At 40.5% G+C, this 17,296-nt stretch overlaps 1 protein-coding gene across 1 annotated transcript in view; it reads left to right on the top strand.

The window, feature by feature from the left end:
* The window catches only part of LOC308688260 (Fc receptor-like protein 5), a 69,614-nt gene extending 60,830 nt beyond the window's left edge, over positions 1-8,784 (top strand). Inside the window, exons 18-23 of the mRNA XM_081361217.1 lie at positions 5,680-5,934; positions 6,060-6,144; positions 6,640-6,679; positions 7,855-7,932; positions 8,007-8,073; positions 8,220-8,784. Of these exons, the coding sequence (XP_081217343.1) occupies positions 5,680-5,934; positions 6,060-6,144; positions 6,640-6,679; positions 7,855-7,932; positions 8,007-8,039 (491 nt within the window). The 3' untranslated portion in view covers positions 8,040-8,073; positions 8,220-8,784. The remainder of the gene's footprint in view (positions 1-5,679; positions 5,935-6,059; positions 6,145-6,639; positions 6,680-7,854; positions 7,933-8,006; positions 8,074-8,219) is intronic.
* Positions 8,785-17,296: the final 8,512 nt, after the last annotated feature.

Here is a 17,296-nt window from a genome sequence, read left to right as displayed (position 1 = left end):
TTGAGCGTGCTCACGCAGTTCAACACTGACTGGACACGGGCCTCGGTGAGGCGCGCTGTCATGCTGATCGAGTCCAACTCCATACCGAGAAAAGAGATCCTCTGCCCGGGGGTGAGTTTGCTCTTTTCCCAGTTGACCCGAAGCCCTAGGTGGCTGAGGTGACTGAGCACCATGTCCCTGTGTTCGCACAACTGCTCTCTCGACTGGGCCAGAATAAGCCAGTCGTCGAGGTAGTTGAGGATGCGAACACCACGCTCGCACATGGGAGCAATGGCCGCCTCCGCGACTTTCGTGAAGACGCGGGGCGACAGGGCCAGCCCGAAGGGTAAGACCTTGTACTGATATGCCCGTCCCTCGAACGCAAAGCGGAGAAACGGTCTGTGTCGAGGGAGAATCGAGACATGAAAGTACGCGTCCTTCAGGTCGATCGCTGCAAACCAATCTTGGGGACGGATGCATTTGAAAATGCGTTTCTGCATAAGCATCTTGAACGGTAGCCTGTGAAGGGACCGGTTCAGGACGCGCAGGTCCAAGATTGGTCGTAACCCACCACCTTTCTTGGGTACAATGAAGTACAGGCTGTAGAAGCCGGTCTTCATATCGGCTGGAGGGACTCGATCGTGTCCTTCGCCAGTAGGACTGCGATCTCCGCCCTGAGCACCGGGGCATTGTCCGCCAGAACACGGGTGAACAGGATGCCCCTGAAAGCAGGGGGGCGCCGGGCGAACTGAATCGCATAGCCGAGTCTGATGGTACGGATGAGCCAGCGAGACGGGCTGGGAAGCGTTAACCAGGCTCCCAGAGACCGAGCAAGCGGGACTAACGGCACCACAGACGTACCCGGGGTGGGGCGGAATGCAGGGACCCGACTCGGACGGCACAGCGGCCCGAAGTGGGGTCTGAGTGTGTGGTGCAGCACATACCTGCTTCCGTCGAAGGGCAGAGTGAGTGTGTGGAGGCGACAGCACGTCCGGAACACAGCCACTGCTGCTCGCTGGTGATGAAAGAGGGGCTCGGGAGTGACAAGGCATGGCGGCGTCGTCGACTGCCAAGCGCGCCCTCTTGGGGCCCAGAGGTTTCAGAAATTGCTCTTTTTTTGAAAATGTGGGTACCACTGACCCGTGGAACAAAAAGAAAAGGAAACAAAAGATTCTCCGCCCGGCCCTCCACCGGGGGAAGGAGTGGCGCCTTCGCCATCTCCTGAAGAGCAACTTGATCCACCTCTGGGCCGCCCGTCTCAGGGTCGTTTGCACCGTCGCTTGCCTCCTGGTTTGGCAGCGGCCTGGACGGGCGGGGTCGGCTTCCTGCGGCTTGCTCCACGCTGAGGCCGGGATGATGGCTGCTGCTGCTGGGGCTTAGCGGGAGCGGAGGACGCCGCAGAAGGCCGACCACGGCGACGAGTAGACGGAGGGTCTGCGGCCGGCGGACGGGTGGGAGCAGCAGGGGTCCGCCGGGGCAGGATGTGCCGGATGGCCTCCGTCTGCTTCTGTGCGGCCGAGAACTGTTGGGCAAAGCTCTCGATCGCGTCGCCGAACAACCCAACCTGGGAAAGAGGGGCATCCAGGAACCGATATTTATCGGTGTCCCTCATATCCGCCAGGTTGAGCCAAAGGTGGCGCTCCTGGACCACCAAGGTGGACATCGCCTGACCAACTGAACGTGCGGTTTCCTTCGTCGCCCGGAGGGCGAGGTCGGTTGCCACACGGAGCTCCCGGAGGAGCTCTGGGTCAGAACCACCCTCGTTCATGTCCATGAGCGTCTGGGCCTGGTGGACCTGCAAGAGCGCCATGGCATGGAGGGCGGAAGCAGCCTGTCCACAGGCCTTGTAAGCCTTCGCCGTTAGACCGGACGAAAACTTACAGGCCTTGGACGGGAGGCGTGGATTACCCCGCCAAGAGGAAGCGGACGCCGGACACAGCTGCATCACGACGGCCCGCTCCACTGGGGGGATATCCACATACCCCTTAGCTGCCCCGCCGTCGAGGGTGGCGAGGGGTGAGGAGCCACTAGAACGGCTTCGGGCACTATACGGTGCCTTCCACGTCCTAGAAAGCTCCTCATGCACTTCCGGAAAGAAAGGTACCGGGGCGGCGCACTGAGAACCAGCACGGCCCGCCCCGAGAAACCAATCGTCCAACCAAGAAGGTTCGGGACGTGGTGGAGGATTCCACGCAAGCCCGACCTTCTCGGCGGCCCGGGAAAGCATAGCAGTCCATTCTGGATCCGGCTCGGACAACGCTACACACCCCGAGGGGGGCAACGCAGCCGAGTCGTCATTTCCAGAGGACAGCTCCCCCTCCGATGCTGCGATCGACATCTGGTCATCAGCCGGAGCCCCAAAGGAAACGGTTGGTCGTTCCGGAGAAGGACCAAGGCGTCCACTAAGGGGCCCCAGTGGCGACAGCGCTTGTGAGGCGTGAGGGGCCCGCGGAGGATGACTCGACGGGGAAGCCCTCACGGTAATCCTCAGATCACCCTGGTCATGCGCCAAAGTAGGTCTATTCTGCGGGGCAGAATAGACACTAGATCGGGGCATAGGCGAGGGGACTGCACCTCCCTTGAGGTAAGCAAGTCTCGATCTCAGCGCTGCGATAGTCATATTCCCGCAATGGGAACATGAACTATCCACAAAAGCTGCCTCAGCGTGTTGAATGCCCAAACACGAGAGGCAACTGCTGTGGCCATCTGTTGGCGCCAGGGAACGACGGCATCCAGAAACGCACAAGCGGAATGACATCTTGAAAAAGACGCAGGGTCACGCTTGTGTTGCTCTTTTAGTAAAAAATAAAAAAGGATTTAGAACTCTCTTTTTGTGTTGAGGCACCCAGGGGTAGCCGCAGTGTGAATGCACACACAGGGGAAACGCCCACCGAACCGACACACACACACACACACACAGACACAAACACAGTGCTGTGAAAACAGCAGTTGAGAGCTGCAATGCTCGCGGCCACCGCTGATCGCGCCGTCACACCAACACAGGAACAGAGAGAGATGATCCTCTTTGAAGTCTTCAAGGCTGATTCTCATAGACAAAAAAGTCTCACAGAAACTCGGCTCCGAAGTGAAAGACAATGTGTGCGTGCGCCCGCTTCCTGTTTATACCCGCGCGGCGGGGCGGGGGAGCGTGACGCGATTCACGCACGCCAACTTTCATTGGCTCGTTCTGTAGACACTCGAAGTTGATAGGGCTCCCTGAAGTGATCCCAATTACGTCGTCACGTCGACGTTACGTCGAACGTGAGCGACTGAAAGGGAACTGCGGTTTAAATGGTTTTCAGTTGGCATTTACATGGGCAAGTTGAAATATAGCCTAAAGTAACAGTACAGCGTATGGACGCTCCTAATATCACTAGAGGAGAGAAGAAAAAGTTGAAAGGAAAAGTTTACGCGTCGCTTCAGGAACAAGTAGGCATGGGGATGCTGAGGGCTGACAACGCTGCCTTGATTGCTGAATTAACTGAAGTTATTTCTACACTAATGGACGATAAGCTAAAAAAAATCACTGATAAACTCACAATTGTAGTGGCACAAAATGAGCAGAGACTTCAATCGGCAGAAGAGCGGATATCAACTGTGGAAGATTCCGTTAAGATACTTCAAACTAAAGTGGCTTTAATGGAAACACAGCTGAAAACAGCAAACGACAAAGTGATCGATCTGGAAAGTCGAAGTCGTTGGGACAATCTCAAAATCCTGAATCTAAAAGAAGGAATTGAAGGGACTGACCCGAAAATATTCCTTGAATCTATGCTCCTAAAACAATTGGGCCTCCAGACTGGCAAGGGCAGGGTGAAGATTGATCGGGCTCACCGCGTTGGACCCAAGCAGGATGACAGACCACGAGCGATGATCATAAAATTCCACAATCCCAGTGACAAAGACAGGATTATGCGTGCTGTGAAAGCCAAGGGGTCACTAGCCGCGTTTCCATTTAAGATTCGCGCAAATCATCATATTAGAATTATTTCTGAAGGATCATAAGACACCAAAGACTGGAGTACTTGCTGATGAAAATTCAGCTTTGCATCACAAAAATAAATTACATTTTAAAATATATTAAAAAAGAGAACCATTATTTTAAATTGTAATAATATTTCATAATATTACTGTTTTTTTTTTTTTTTTTTTTACTGCAGACTTGATGAGCATAAGAGACTTCTTTCAAAAAAAATTAAAAATAGTAATGTTTCCAAACTTTTGACTGGTACTGTATGTCAGTATTAATCTTTCAACCTCAAGGTAAACTGTTAAACAAAATTTGTACCTGTTAAATGGGATCTCCTACTATTTGTTGTATGAATGAGATGTATGAAATGTATTATATGTAGGCCACACATCTTTCATCTTTCTTGTTTGTCATGGCCCCCTAGTATAAGCTTTAGATAGCTTCTTTGGGGACCAGTTCACATGCATGATCATTTCTTTGTTCTTTGTTTTATCTCAAGTGCATATGAATATATGTATGTGAATAAAAAATAAAATAAAAAAGCATCAGGTTCAAGTACGCCAACAAGCCGTGCGAGTTATTCGGGTGTTGCATGTTTGGCTGGTGGTTATGTTGCCCGCATACCGCCTCCCATGGCCGAAACTGGTATTACGACACTAGTAATTTAGCATGCTAATTCAGGTTGATATCTCTGCAGCACTATAACTTGACATTTTTTTAATGACATAATCGCCCTTATTTCTTCTCATTCTTTTGATAAGTGTAGCTCATTTTTTGGATATTTTTACCTCAATTTTTACACATGGCACCTTTAAAGGTTTAGTTCACCCAAAAATGAAAATTCTGTCAGTAATTACTCACCCTCATGTTGTTCCAACCATGTAAGTCTTTCGTTCATCTTCGGAACACAAATTAAGATATTTTTGATGAAATCTGACAGAATTTTGACTCCTCCATAGGCTTCCAGTGTGACCGAAACTCACCGGCCCAGAATAGTTATTAAAACATCGTTAAAATAGTCCAAGTAACTACAGTGGCACTACATTGTTTATCATGCGACGACAATACTTTTTGTGCGGAAAAACAACAAAAATAACGACTTTATCCAACTATTAGTGTTCCTCAATGTGGGCCTCTGACGAGAGTTCACGGGAGCGCCAGGACGCATGCGCGAGAACTGAGATTACCGCGTTCTTCTTCTACTACTACTTGTTACTGACCGTTTTGCGCACCCGGCAATGTCGGGACGTCATCCTGTACAGTAGATGGCGGTAATACTCCCAAGGATTGAGCAGTCAGTAACAAGTAGTAGTAGAAGAAGAACGCCGTAAGCTCAGTTCTCGCGCATGCGTCCTGGCGCTCCCGTGAACTCTCGTCAGAGGCCCACATTGAGGAACACTAATAGTTGGATAAAGTCGTTATTTTTGTTGTTTTTCCGCACAAAAAGTATTGTCGTCGCATGATAAACTTAATGTAGTGCCACTGTAGTTACTTGGACTATTTTAACGATGTTTTAATAACTATTCTGGGCCGGTGAGTTTCGGTCACACTGGAAGCCTATGGAGGAGTCAAAATTCTGTCAGATTTCATCAAAAATATCTTAATTTGTGTTCCGAAGATGAACGAAAGACTTACATGGTTGGAACAACATGAGGGTGAGTAATTACTGACAGAATTTTCATTTTTGGGTGAACTAACCCTTTAATGATAAGAATATTTCTCTGTATTAGATCCTCCCAGGAACATCTCAGCGTTCATCAGTCCATCTGGTGTAATAGTGGAGGGAGATTCAGTGACTCTGAACTGCACCAGTGACTCAAACCCTCCTGCAGAAATCAGCTGGATTAAAGGAGGAACGATTGTAGGATCTGGAAGAATCTTCAGCATCTCAAAGATCAGCTCTAATTACAGTGGAGAATACAAGTGCAAGTCCATCAATGAACATGGAGAGAAATACTCTGATGCTGTGACTTTGTGTGTCATGTGTGAGTTTTATGAATCATATTCTGTATTTTAACCACATACTCCTGCTTACTTTCTTATCTGTCAGTATATTTTGTCTGATCTAGTCCTGTTAAACATTGGTGTGAGTTTGTCTGTATTTCATCAGTCAGATGTTTCTCGTCTGTAACTGTCGGTGTTGCTGTCGGTGTTTTACTCGGCGGAGCATCAGGTGCTTTTGTGATGTACATTTGGTAAGAAGTTCATTTAAAAAATCTACTTCTGTATATAAAGAATTACTGTATTACATTTAGATTAAGTGTTGCATTTAAAGCGGTAGTGCGTAAGCTTTGCCTCATTGTCGCCATCTCTGTTTGAAACCTGAAATCGCAGTTATTTGCGGCGTTAAAGGAGAACTCCGGTCAATTTTAACATTTTAACTCATTTTTTTTGTACATTTGGAGTGCTGTCAATACAGAGAACAACGACAAAAATTGGTGTTGCCTACACCATGTTATCCTCTTTTTAAAATTGATGTGTCATTACAAGTGCCCAGTCAATGTGAGTGATTCCTTCAGAGTGAACACGGGTGAATCTGACTGCAGTATATGTGAAAGATATGAATAAAAATGATGTTTATTCAGCCAGAATAAATGAGCGCTGGCTGAATTATTATAATTTTTATTCATATCTTTCACATCTACTAGTTCTCCTTTAAATGTGTTGTTTATTCATCTTTCTTCTGACAGTCTTACTAAAAGGATGAACAGAAGATCTGCTATGAAGGAGGTGAGATGATCTCAATTATTCACAGTGTTTTCCTGCATGAGAGATGTTTCCTACAGCCGCTATGAGCCGTACACAGATATTAAGAGTATAAGACACACGAGTCTCGTGACCAAACACCCGATTCTTCAGTTCTAGATCCAGTAAAACTGATTTCCATCAAGATCCTCTAAACATTACATTTAAAAAAAATGTGTTTTTTGTCCAAATGGCATGCAACTTTTTACGGCTCTCAACCCTTTCTAGATCTACAAAAAAAAAAAAAAAAAATTGTAATGATATCTGTTTTTATGTTAAATGAAAAAACTAGTCACACTCATGGTCTTTGAAAAATAACAATGTAATAAAATGATCAAATATGATCAAATATGGCAATAACATGTCATTTTGTAACAGAACATATATATTTTTTTTAACAAATGTAATTTTACTCTGTTTATTAATGTTTTTACTCCACATCTGTGCAGTTTTTGGAGGATTTATGATATATTTTAAATTTATATAAATAAATGTAAAAAAACAAACAAAAAAATAAATAAATACACTGTAAAAAAATATTTTCATGATTTGTTCTCTTAACTTTTAATCTTTTGTCAAATCAACTTAGATAATTAATGTGGTTCAGATAACATATATTTTGAAGTTCTATTTATTAAACCATAATCTTTTGTCAAATCAACTTAGATAATGTTGTTCAGATAAAATATATTTTGAGTTTCTATTTATTAAACCAATCTCTTTGTTGCATTAACTCAATTTTTTAATTTCAATGAACTCAAAATTTTAAGGCTACCAGGTAACTTACATTTTTAAGTTAAATGTAAGTTACCTGGTTGCCTTAAAATTTTGTATTTTTAAAATACAAAAAATCTCCATAAATGAAATTTAGAAATTTAGGTCTTTTATAAAGTGAATTTTACATAAAAAAGCTGTTTTTGTATAAAAACCAAAAAAAAAAAAATATTTATATAAATTTTAAATATATAATAAATCCTCCACAAATGTGGAGTAAAAACATTAATAAACAGAGTAAAATGACATTTGTAAAAAAAAAAAAAAAAAATTCTGTAACAAAAACATGTTATTGTCTGGAGACCACGAGTGTCACTCCAAACGAAGACCATCAGAGGGTTAAAACATGAACTCACAATGTGTGTGTCCTTCTGTCTCTCCTGCAGATCTCTGATCCCAATGAAGACACATATACAGCTCTTGAGCTCAAGTCCACGACCTCTGACCTGTACGACACACTCACAGTAAGTGAGAATTCAAAGTCAGATACTCCATCACAGATGATCACATGACCGATCTCTCGCTCTCTTTCACACAGACCGTTGATCGCAGACCTCCTGAATACTCTTGATCCTCAGAGCTTTTCTAAACATGAGAATCCATCAGTAAGTGTCAGAACCTGCAGCTCTTCTCAATATAATCAATAAAACTCTCTTCAGTATAGAGTGATTGTTTTATGTATCTTGTGAAAGGTTTTATAATGTTGTTGATGAACTTCAGTCAGTCTTTCTTCATCTTATTGTTTGTTCAGATCAACAGGAAGATTCTGCAGTGAGAGGCGGAGCACAAATGAACCAATCCTGAGCTCTGTGGGCGGAGCCACTGATGATTGACAGGTATCATCAGTGATGAGTCACAAGAGATTGATTTCTGTATAGTTTAAGAAACATGATGTAACAGTGGGTTTCAATGAAAGTTAAAAGCTGGTGAATTGTTATTGTCTAAATATATGTTAAAATTCAGTCAAAACACCTAAAGTGATGGTCAGTTGTGGCAAACAATCTATGCTTTCTCATTTTACAACATTTTCCTGCTTTTCATCATTTTATTCTGATAATGGAATTCATTCACAATGGAAAATGTATTTTTTTTGTGCTCAATATAATCAGCTTCTGTTATTTTCTCTTTTGTGTTCCTGTAACTCTCGCTTTAAATGTTTTTAAGTTTTTAAGTTGTATTTGTGATCGTCTCATATTTGCTTGTACAAACCTTAAGGGCTCATAGATCCTGCAGTATTGATATATATCGATTCTCACAAGCTACTTATTTGGTATTGATTCCATTTAAAAATATCAATATTAAAATTGTTAATGACAAAACATGGGTTTCTGCATCACTTTTATTTGTTTTTAATACTTTTTTCATGTTTGCTCCAAAACACCCCTGACATTTAGCTGGAGTTTGTTGGTGTGATATGCCTTTAAGTGTAATTTAATTTTTTCTTCTAATCATAATTTTGAAAAATCTCATACCAATTTAAGAAATAACTGTTTTTTACATTGGCATTGTTAAAACTGTAAGAAAAAGTATTGGTATCTACGGTGACCGGGAGGGGACATGTTCGGTTCACTTATTTTTGTCGTGGCCACAACATATAAACTCGTGGGAACGTGATATTAAGTCGTGGGAACGTCATAATATCTCGTGGGAACGTCAGATTAAGTCGTGGCCACGAGATCATTTTGTTGAGGTAACGACATCATTATGTCGTGGCCACGCGATGCAAAGTCGTGGCCACGAGATCATTTTGTTGAGGTAACGACATCATGTCGTGGCCACGCGATGCAAAGTCGTGGCCTCGAGATCATATGTTGAGGGAACGATATATTTTTCTCGTGGCCACGAGATCATTTTGTTGAGGTAACGACATCATTATGTCGTGGCCACGCGTTGAGGGAGCCACAGCGGCCAATACTGTAACCGTACTATAGACTGGGCTACAGCAGAGATGGAGATGACAGAAGAAATAACATTTTACTTTAAATTAGGAATGTCATATAAAGATATAGTGCGGTCTTTGGCATTAAGACTGTTATAAGTGAAAGACACATGAAGCGCATTCTTAGACTTTGTCGCACGCATATTTAGGGACCGTCTCAAAATTACATGCGACATTGGCATAAACATTTCTAACTTCAATAGCATTTGAAGACAACGACTTACAGTCATAAAACCAACTGTACACTGTTCACCCAGGTCTCATGTATGATGCACACCTTTTAGATTTTTATGACAACAAACTGCTAAATCATATGCAAATATTGTAGGCATATTTCACTACTGCCACATACCTGACACCTAGATGAACAATGTACAGTTGGTTTTATGACTGTAAGTCATTGTCTTCAAATGCTATTGAGCTTTAAATGTGGTCATATTCTGTATATGATCCCACACAGTAGTGAAATACATAGCATTATTTGCATATGATTTAGCAGTTTACTGTCATACATATCAAAAATATTAAAGGTGTGCATCATACATGAGACCTATATGAACAATGTACAGTTGGTTTTATGACTGTAAGTCACTGTCTTCAAATGCTATTGAGCTTTAAATATTGTCATATTCTGTATATGATCCCATACAGTAGTGAAATTCATAGCAATATTTGCATATGATTTAGCAGTTTATTGTCATAAATATCAAAAATATTAAAGGTGTGCATCATACATGAGACCTATATGAACAATATACAGTTGGTTTTATGACTAAGTCATTGTCTTCAAATGATATTGAGCTTTAAATATTGTCATATTTTGTGTATGATCCCATACAGTATGTGAAATAGGCCTACAATATTTGCATATGATTTAGCAGTTTATTGCAGTGGCGTAGGCAGAAATTGTATTTTGGGCGGGCCAGTGAAAAAGTGAGTGGGCCAATAGTTTTTCCTAGAAAAAAAATTACTTAAATAATAATTAAACCTTAGAGAGTAGAAAAAAATAATAGATAAACTGCAAAAACAGTTACACCTTTATTTTGCAATATTGGGCAAAGGCAATAACAAAACACTGTCTAATAATCCCAGTCAAAAACACACATCAAAATGTCAGAGCACGTCACGTGATGCATCTGAACGAATCACGTTGTCAGAAATTGACATCAGCCAATGAGATTTCGCTTTTAGAGTTAAATGCCCCATTGTACTTTCACGATTGGTTGCTGATTAAAGGAAATTACCATATTTGGATCCGACAGCATTGTGTTTGTGTACAGGAGAAAGTAGAGAGCTTTAATTTCAACGGTGTTTGTGTTATGACAGGTGCAGACAGCGATTGCGGAGCAGCATATTGATAAACAACGCCAACTTTTGTTGAATTTAGGAGAAATATACAGACGCAAATAGACAAAATGTAGTAAAATAAAGACCTAAATGTGTATTTTGGATTTTTTTTTCACCACAAGTCTGAAATAAGGCATTGAAGAAGACAAATAGCCCAAAATCTTAAAATTGGCCTGTGAAAAAAAACCCCGATGTTTTTGCCGTGTCTCGCCTTAAATCACTTCACGGGCAAAAATTAAGGAAATTAGTTAAACAACTGGCCTACCTTTGTTGTTTTCATTCTACAAAACAAGATGCAAGTGCCTGGGTTTAGTATTAAAAACAGAAATGATCTCATCATAGTCCAAAGAGTCACAGAGTTATTTTTGAAAGAACTAAAGGCCGCCAGAGCCCGCCACCTAGAGAGTCTTCCTGTCGGACTCGGAACCCCTAGCAACCAATTACGTTCCGGAGGGAGGCTTTCACGCATTTTATTCGGAAAAAGAATTAAACACACACACCAGTCAACAATAAATCAGGTTTATATTAATATATTTTCTTAAATACATTTGAATAATAAAAATAAACTAAAAATATATTTTGATCAAACTTGCCTGGGCGGGCCAGTGAGTTATGTGGGCGGGCCAGTGCCGCCCTGGCCCATTACTGGCTACGCGCCTGGTTTATTGTAATAAATATTAAAAATCTAAAAGGTGTGCATCATACATGAGACCTGGGTGAACAATGTACAATTGGTTTTATGACTGTAAGTCATTGTCTTCAAATGCTATTGAAGTTAGAAACGTTTATGCCAATGTCGCATGTAATTTTGAGACGGTCCCTAAATATGCGTGCCACAAAAAAAGTCTAAGAATGCGCTTATCTTTATAACGTACCCATGTCTTAATGCCAAAGACCGCACTATATCTTTATATGACATTCCTAATTTAAAGTAAAATGTTATTTCTTCTGTCATCTCCATCTCTGCTGTAGCCCAGTCTATAGTACGGTTACAGTATTGGCTGCTGTGGCTCCCTCAACGCGTGGCCACGGCATAATGATGTCGTTACCTCAACAAAATGATCTCGTGGCCACGAGAAAAATATATCGTTCCCACAACATATGATCTCGAGGCCACGACTTTGCATCGCGTGGCCACGACATGATGTCGTTACCTCAACAAAATGATCTCGTGGCCACGACTTAATATGACATTCCCACGAGATATTATGACGTTCCCACGACTTAATATCACGTTCCCACGAGTTTATATGTTGTGGCCACGACAAAAATAAGTGAACCGAACATGTCCCCTCCCGGTCACCGTAGGTATCAGATCAAAATAAAAAGTTTGTAATCGCCCATCGCTAACAATCCCTTAAACTGCCACCAGAGGTCACATCTCCTGCGTCTGACATCAACCTCGATGAGCCTCACCTGTAAATCACTATCATTCATCTTCACTCTTCAACAAAGAAAAAGATCATCATTTTTATTTAGTTTTAGTCCAGTAATATTGTTGTCTTGTTGAAGGAGAGGAATTAACAGTTAACCTGTTAACTGTCACCCCCTTTTTTTGAGTAGACATGAAAATGCACATTTCGAACTTAAATGGTTGTAATTAAAGAATGCTTTGGAGTATAGACGTACAATTGGTCTTGTTTTAAAGAAGACATTTGGCAGATTTTTGTAGAAGTGAAATAAATTAAGAAAGTGAAAAAGAAAAAAAGTTATAGAAGTTTGAGTTTATGGAAATGTAAAATGTAAAAAATGTAATTATTCATATTTTATATAAAATATATATTTTTAAAACCTGGGTGACTCTAAAACTGCAAAAAAATCAAAGTCAAAAATCTGAACAAGTTGTGTTTCAAAATTTAGGTTGATATCTCAAAAAATGAGCTTTCAGTAAGATTTTGTTTGGGCGCAGTACCAAACATTTTCACTAGGTGACAACCAGACTCCATTACTGCCCATATAAGGGCGCCTCCATTTCCATATGTGGTTTGAGTGATCATCTGAACCATTATTTCCACAATTTTCATACAATTTATTAAGTAGACATTCTATTCAGAAGTAATATGGGAAGTTTGGCAGATTTTGATATGAATTCAACCTCTAAGAAACACGTAAAAATGTTCATTGCTATTTCAAAATAAAGGTCTGAACACGCCTTAGGAATATGAAAATAGTCTTGTTGCAAATTGATAAATTACGGCTCCTCTGTAATTTATTTTGAAAATCAGTCACCAAATATGAAAACTAGAGATTGTAAGCTTTCAAATGATATATAGTTTGTCAAGATTAGTTTAGGTTTAGTATAGGATATTACTGTTTTAAATATGTAATGAATTTGGGCCCACCGGTGGGCCCATGACAGTTAACAGGTTTTAAAGACCAGGACCAGATATGATGAATGAAGACCAGGAGTCAGAAGTGCAGTCAATTGATGCAAGTTTGCAGTTTCATCAGCAGAATCAGCTTCAATACTCAGACAGGAGTTCGTAGGCCGTTCTGTCGTACATTCCCAGTTTCACACCAATTATACTCTCACACAATCATGAAGCTACGTCATTATTTCAGGTTGAATGATTCTGATTGGCTAAGAAATAGATACATTTATAAAATATCCACACATGGACTGATAAAGCATATCTCCATCGGTTATACAGCTGACACCAGGACCCTGAGTTACGTACGAAGAGACTCCCCTGGGTCACAGGACTGTGTTTCGAGGCGCCAGCTTGTAGAGAACAAGTTATTTCGTCTCCCCAGGGTGCCATTACCTCACAGGGGGTTGGGTGTGTAAGGACCACCCATTGGCTCAACGACGGAATCCAACGGTGGGCGAAGGGATAACGCGTGTACAGTATGTCTTTTCAGCGCTCCAATGAAGTTCACTTAATTTATTGGAATTTAGTTTCAATATTACTTTAGCTCTATGCTTAATCTGACTCCAATTTCAAATGATAATCAAATTTAGATCAAATTTGAATCGAAATTTGATTAGAAAATAGTCATAAATATTGATTATGTATTAATTTAGATCTTTGATTATTCTGAGTATCCCATATTTTCAATTATTCATTCATTAAGGGACCCGATGCTGCACAGAGTCACACGCCCCGGGTTTACGTGGACCTCACGGACACAGCCTCTCCAGTCTGATCTTGGTCAGAGGGTGCAGGGTTTGCTAATACCTCTTAAGTCGGTTGCCTACTGCTCACTCATACAAAAAGTGTAGTTTATTTAGCCACTTCCATACAACTTGCCAAGTCAGTGATAGACAGAAAACAAAAGGTCTTCAGATGACGTGCCCACTGCTCCGTTCATATGTGCCTTTAGTTTGACCTATCCTGGACACAGAGCTGCGGTAGCACCAGCCTCCTCATAATCTACTAAAATAATGATTTCAGAAAACTTCAGAATAAATCAAGATGTAACATTTATTTGTCAGGTAAAAATGTATCATGCCAATTACACAAGTAAATGATTAAAAGCCAATTCAGAAATAATAAATACATGACATCATTTAATCAAAGATGACTCTAAAAGTAAGTAATGTTTTCCAGACAGAGACACGGAGTGGTGTGTGAGTGTTTTCCAACAGGAAAACACTGAAACCGCACTGTATGGGGGATGTTCCTACACTCTAAAAAGAGATGTTAAAAATGACACATGTTGTGTCAGTTTTAACACATGTGGTGAGTGTGCTCAGGGACAACACATGTTGTGTCAAATTTAACACAATAAATGTGTAAGTCATTTTAACACACAAATTGTGTCATTTAAAAAAAATAAAGAGAAAGGGTCAGATGCAAAAATATTAACCGTTTAATCAATAGTCGAGTACAGAATGCATGTGCACACAAAGTACAACACAATGTTTCAAGCTCAATGACTGGACAGACTCACTGTACTGGACATTATTCAGTTATTCACGCTTCAACCCCTAATTGATAATGCTGCTTTTGACAAAAGTTCATGAAGAGATAACAGTTCACCGAGTTTGCACTTTGAATTTAATTAAAATGTAACAACTGACAAAATATTGTATATAAATAAGTTGTATTTCCACTGGCCTGTTTGTCTGAGAACATAGCAAACACTGCATACCATTCACAGTGATGGAGAGTGTCGGCGCGCTCTTATAAAATGATGAGTTGAAAACAACACAACCTGTAAAAAGAGATGTTAAAAATGACACATGTTGTGTAGATTTTAACACATGTAGTGTGTGTGCTCAGGGACAACACATGTTGTGTAGATTTTAACACATGTAGTGTGTGTGCTCAGGGACAACACATGTTGTGTAGATTTTAACACATGTAGTGAGTGTGCTCAGGGACAACACATGTTGTGTAGATTTTAACACATGTAGTGTGTGTGCTCAGGGACAACACATGTTGTGTGGATTTTAACACATGTAGTGTGTGTGCTCAGGGACAACACATGTTGTGTAGATTTTAACACATGTAGTGAGTGTGCTCAAGGACAGCACATGTTGTGTAGATTTTAACACATGTAGTGTGTGTGCTCAGGGACAACACATGTTGTGTAGATTTTAACACATGTTGTGTAGATTTTAACACATGTAGTGTGTGTGCTCAGGGACAACACATGTTGTGTAGATTTTAACACATGTAGTGAGTGTGCTCAGGGACAACACATGTTGTGTAGATTTTAACACATGTAGTGTGTGTGCTCAGGGACAACACATGTTGTGTGGATTTTAACACATGTAGTGTGTGTGCTCAGGGACAACACATGTTGTGTAGATTTTAACACATGTAGTGAGTGTGCTCAAGGACAGCACATGTTGTGTAGATTTTAACACATGTAGTGTGTGTGCTCAGGGACAACACATGTTGTGTAGATTTTAACACATGTTGTGTAGATTTTAACACATGTAGTGTGTGTGCTCAAGGACAACACATGTTGTGTAGATTTTAACACATGTTGTGTAGATTTTAACACATGTAGTGTGTGTGCTCAGGGACAACACATGTTGTGTAGATTTTAACACATGTTGTGTAGATTTTAACACATGTAGTGTGTGTGCTCAGGGACAACACATGTTGTGTCAAATTTAACATACAACCTGTGTTGATTCTTAACACATCTCTGTGTTTATAAGGACTACCCATTTTGTGTTACCTTTAACACAACTAATGTGTTATTCCTCTTACACAGAAGTGTGTTGAAACCTTTTACACACTAATGTGTTATAGTTACACAACTTGTGTCAGATATGTGTCACATGTGACCAGGGCCTGAAGTTAACTTTTTTGACCACCAGCCACTGTGACTTTTTACCAGCCAGTTTTTTTTTTTTTTTTGCCTCATAAAAGGTGAAAAAAAAAGGAACTGCACAAACATTTGTTCTTTAACTTGTAAGAATACACATTTAAGTGCTGTCAAGTTATTAACGAGATCCATACAAGTAATAATAACTTGGAATACAGATAGTGCAGCTCGTAAACAAATCACACGCGGCTGTGTTGATGGCTGGGCAGCTGTTAGTTACAGCGTTCAGGAACCGTTATGGTGCGTTCACACCCCAGCGGGCACCTTGATGTCAAAATTACGTCAAGAAATAGGTCAAAAATGAAAATCAAATTGACGTCAAAGTGTTGATGTCAATTTGATGTCAAGATTTGACCTCTGCTGATGTCATTTTGCCAAACAAAAAGGTGAAATGCATGACCGTACACTTATTACCAGCTTCACTTAAAACTAACCAGATTTACTTTATTTCATTTCCGGTTTGAATAAATATAATATTTAAATAGTGTAAAATATATTAAACATATTTTGATGACACCATGATGGTGGTTAGCGTTTGCTTTAGTTGTGCTCTTGACCCTTGAATATAAATAATATAAAATATAAATATGTAATTTTAATAATAATTTTATATTATATATTAATATAAAATTTCTCTGGCTGCTGTAATTGTGTGTTTATAAAGCACATGTGTTGTAGCTAAAAAAGCCATGAAAAAATTAGATCAGGAGATGTTGGCGGTTTATTGAAAATGATGATATTGTCATCATGTAACTGCCTGAATCTCTGATCTTATTCAGTGTCTAATGTTTGATTATATAGGACTTGTGATTTTAATATTGTATTATAATAGAAGCCATTTAATTTTACAGCATGAGAATAATTTTTTTTAATTAATAAAGGATTTTAAAAACATTTAATGCATTAAACTCAACATTGTTACTTAGCTATCATGAATCAGTGTATGACTCTCAACAATGGTGACAATCAGTGAAATGCTTCATGCTGCAGTGCATGCTGGGAACCACCAATCAAAACTCACCCATATCTCCCAGCATGCATTGCGGCATTAATACATTATGCAGCTGGAGTTGATCTGATTATCTGGATATTTTGTTTGATTGTCACCATTGTTGAGATTCATATGCTGTTTCTTGATGTCTGTGTCTAAGTACTGCCATAGATGAAAGGTTTTTGTGCACTAAATAGTTATTAAACACCAAGTATATTATTTGATAACATTGCTAGACATGCTGTAGAATCAAATTACTTTTATC

This window comes from Scardinius erythrophthalmus, assembly GCF_964197995.2.
Source record: "Scardinius erythrophthalmus genome assembly, chromosome: 3".
NCBI classification, from domain to species: domain Eukaryota; kingdom Metazoa; phylum Chordata; class Actinopteri; order Cypriniformes; family Leuciscidae; genus Scardinius; species Scardinius erythrophthalmus.
The sequence above is the reverse complement of the archived record's forward strand: the minus strand, read 5'-3'. Positions and strand labels throughout refer to the sequence as shown.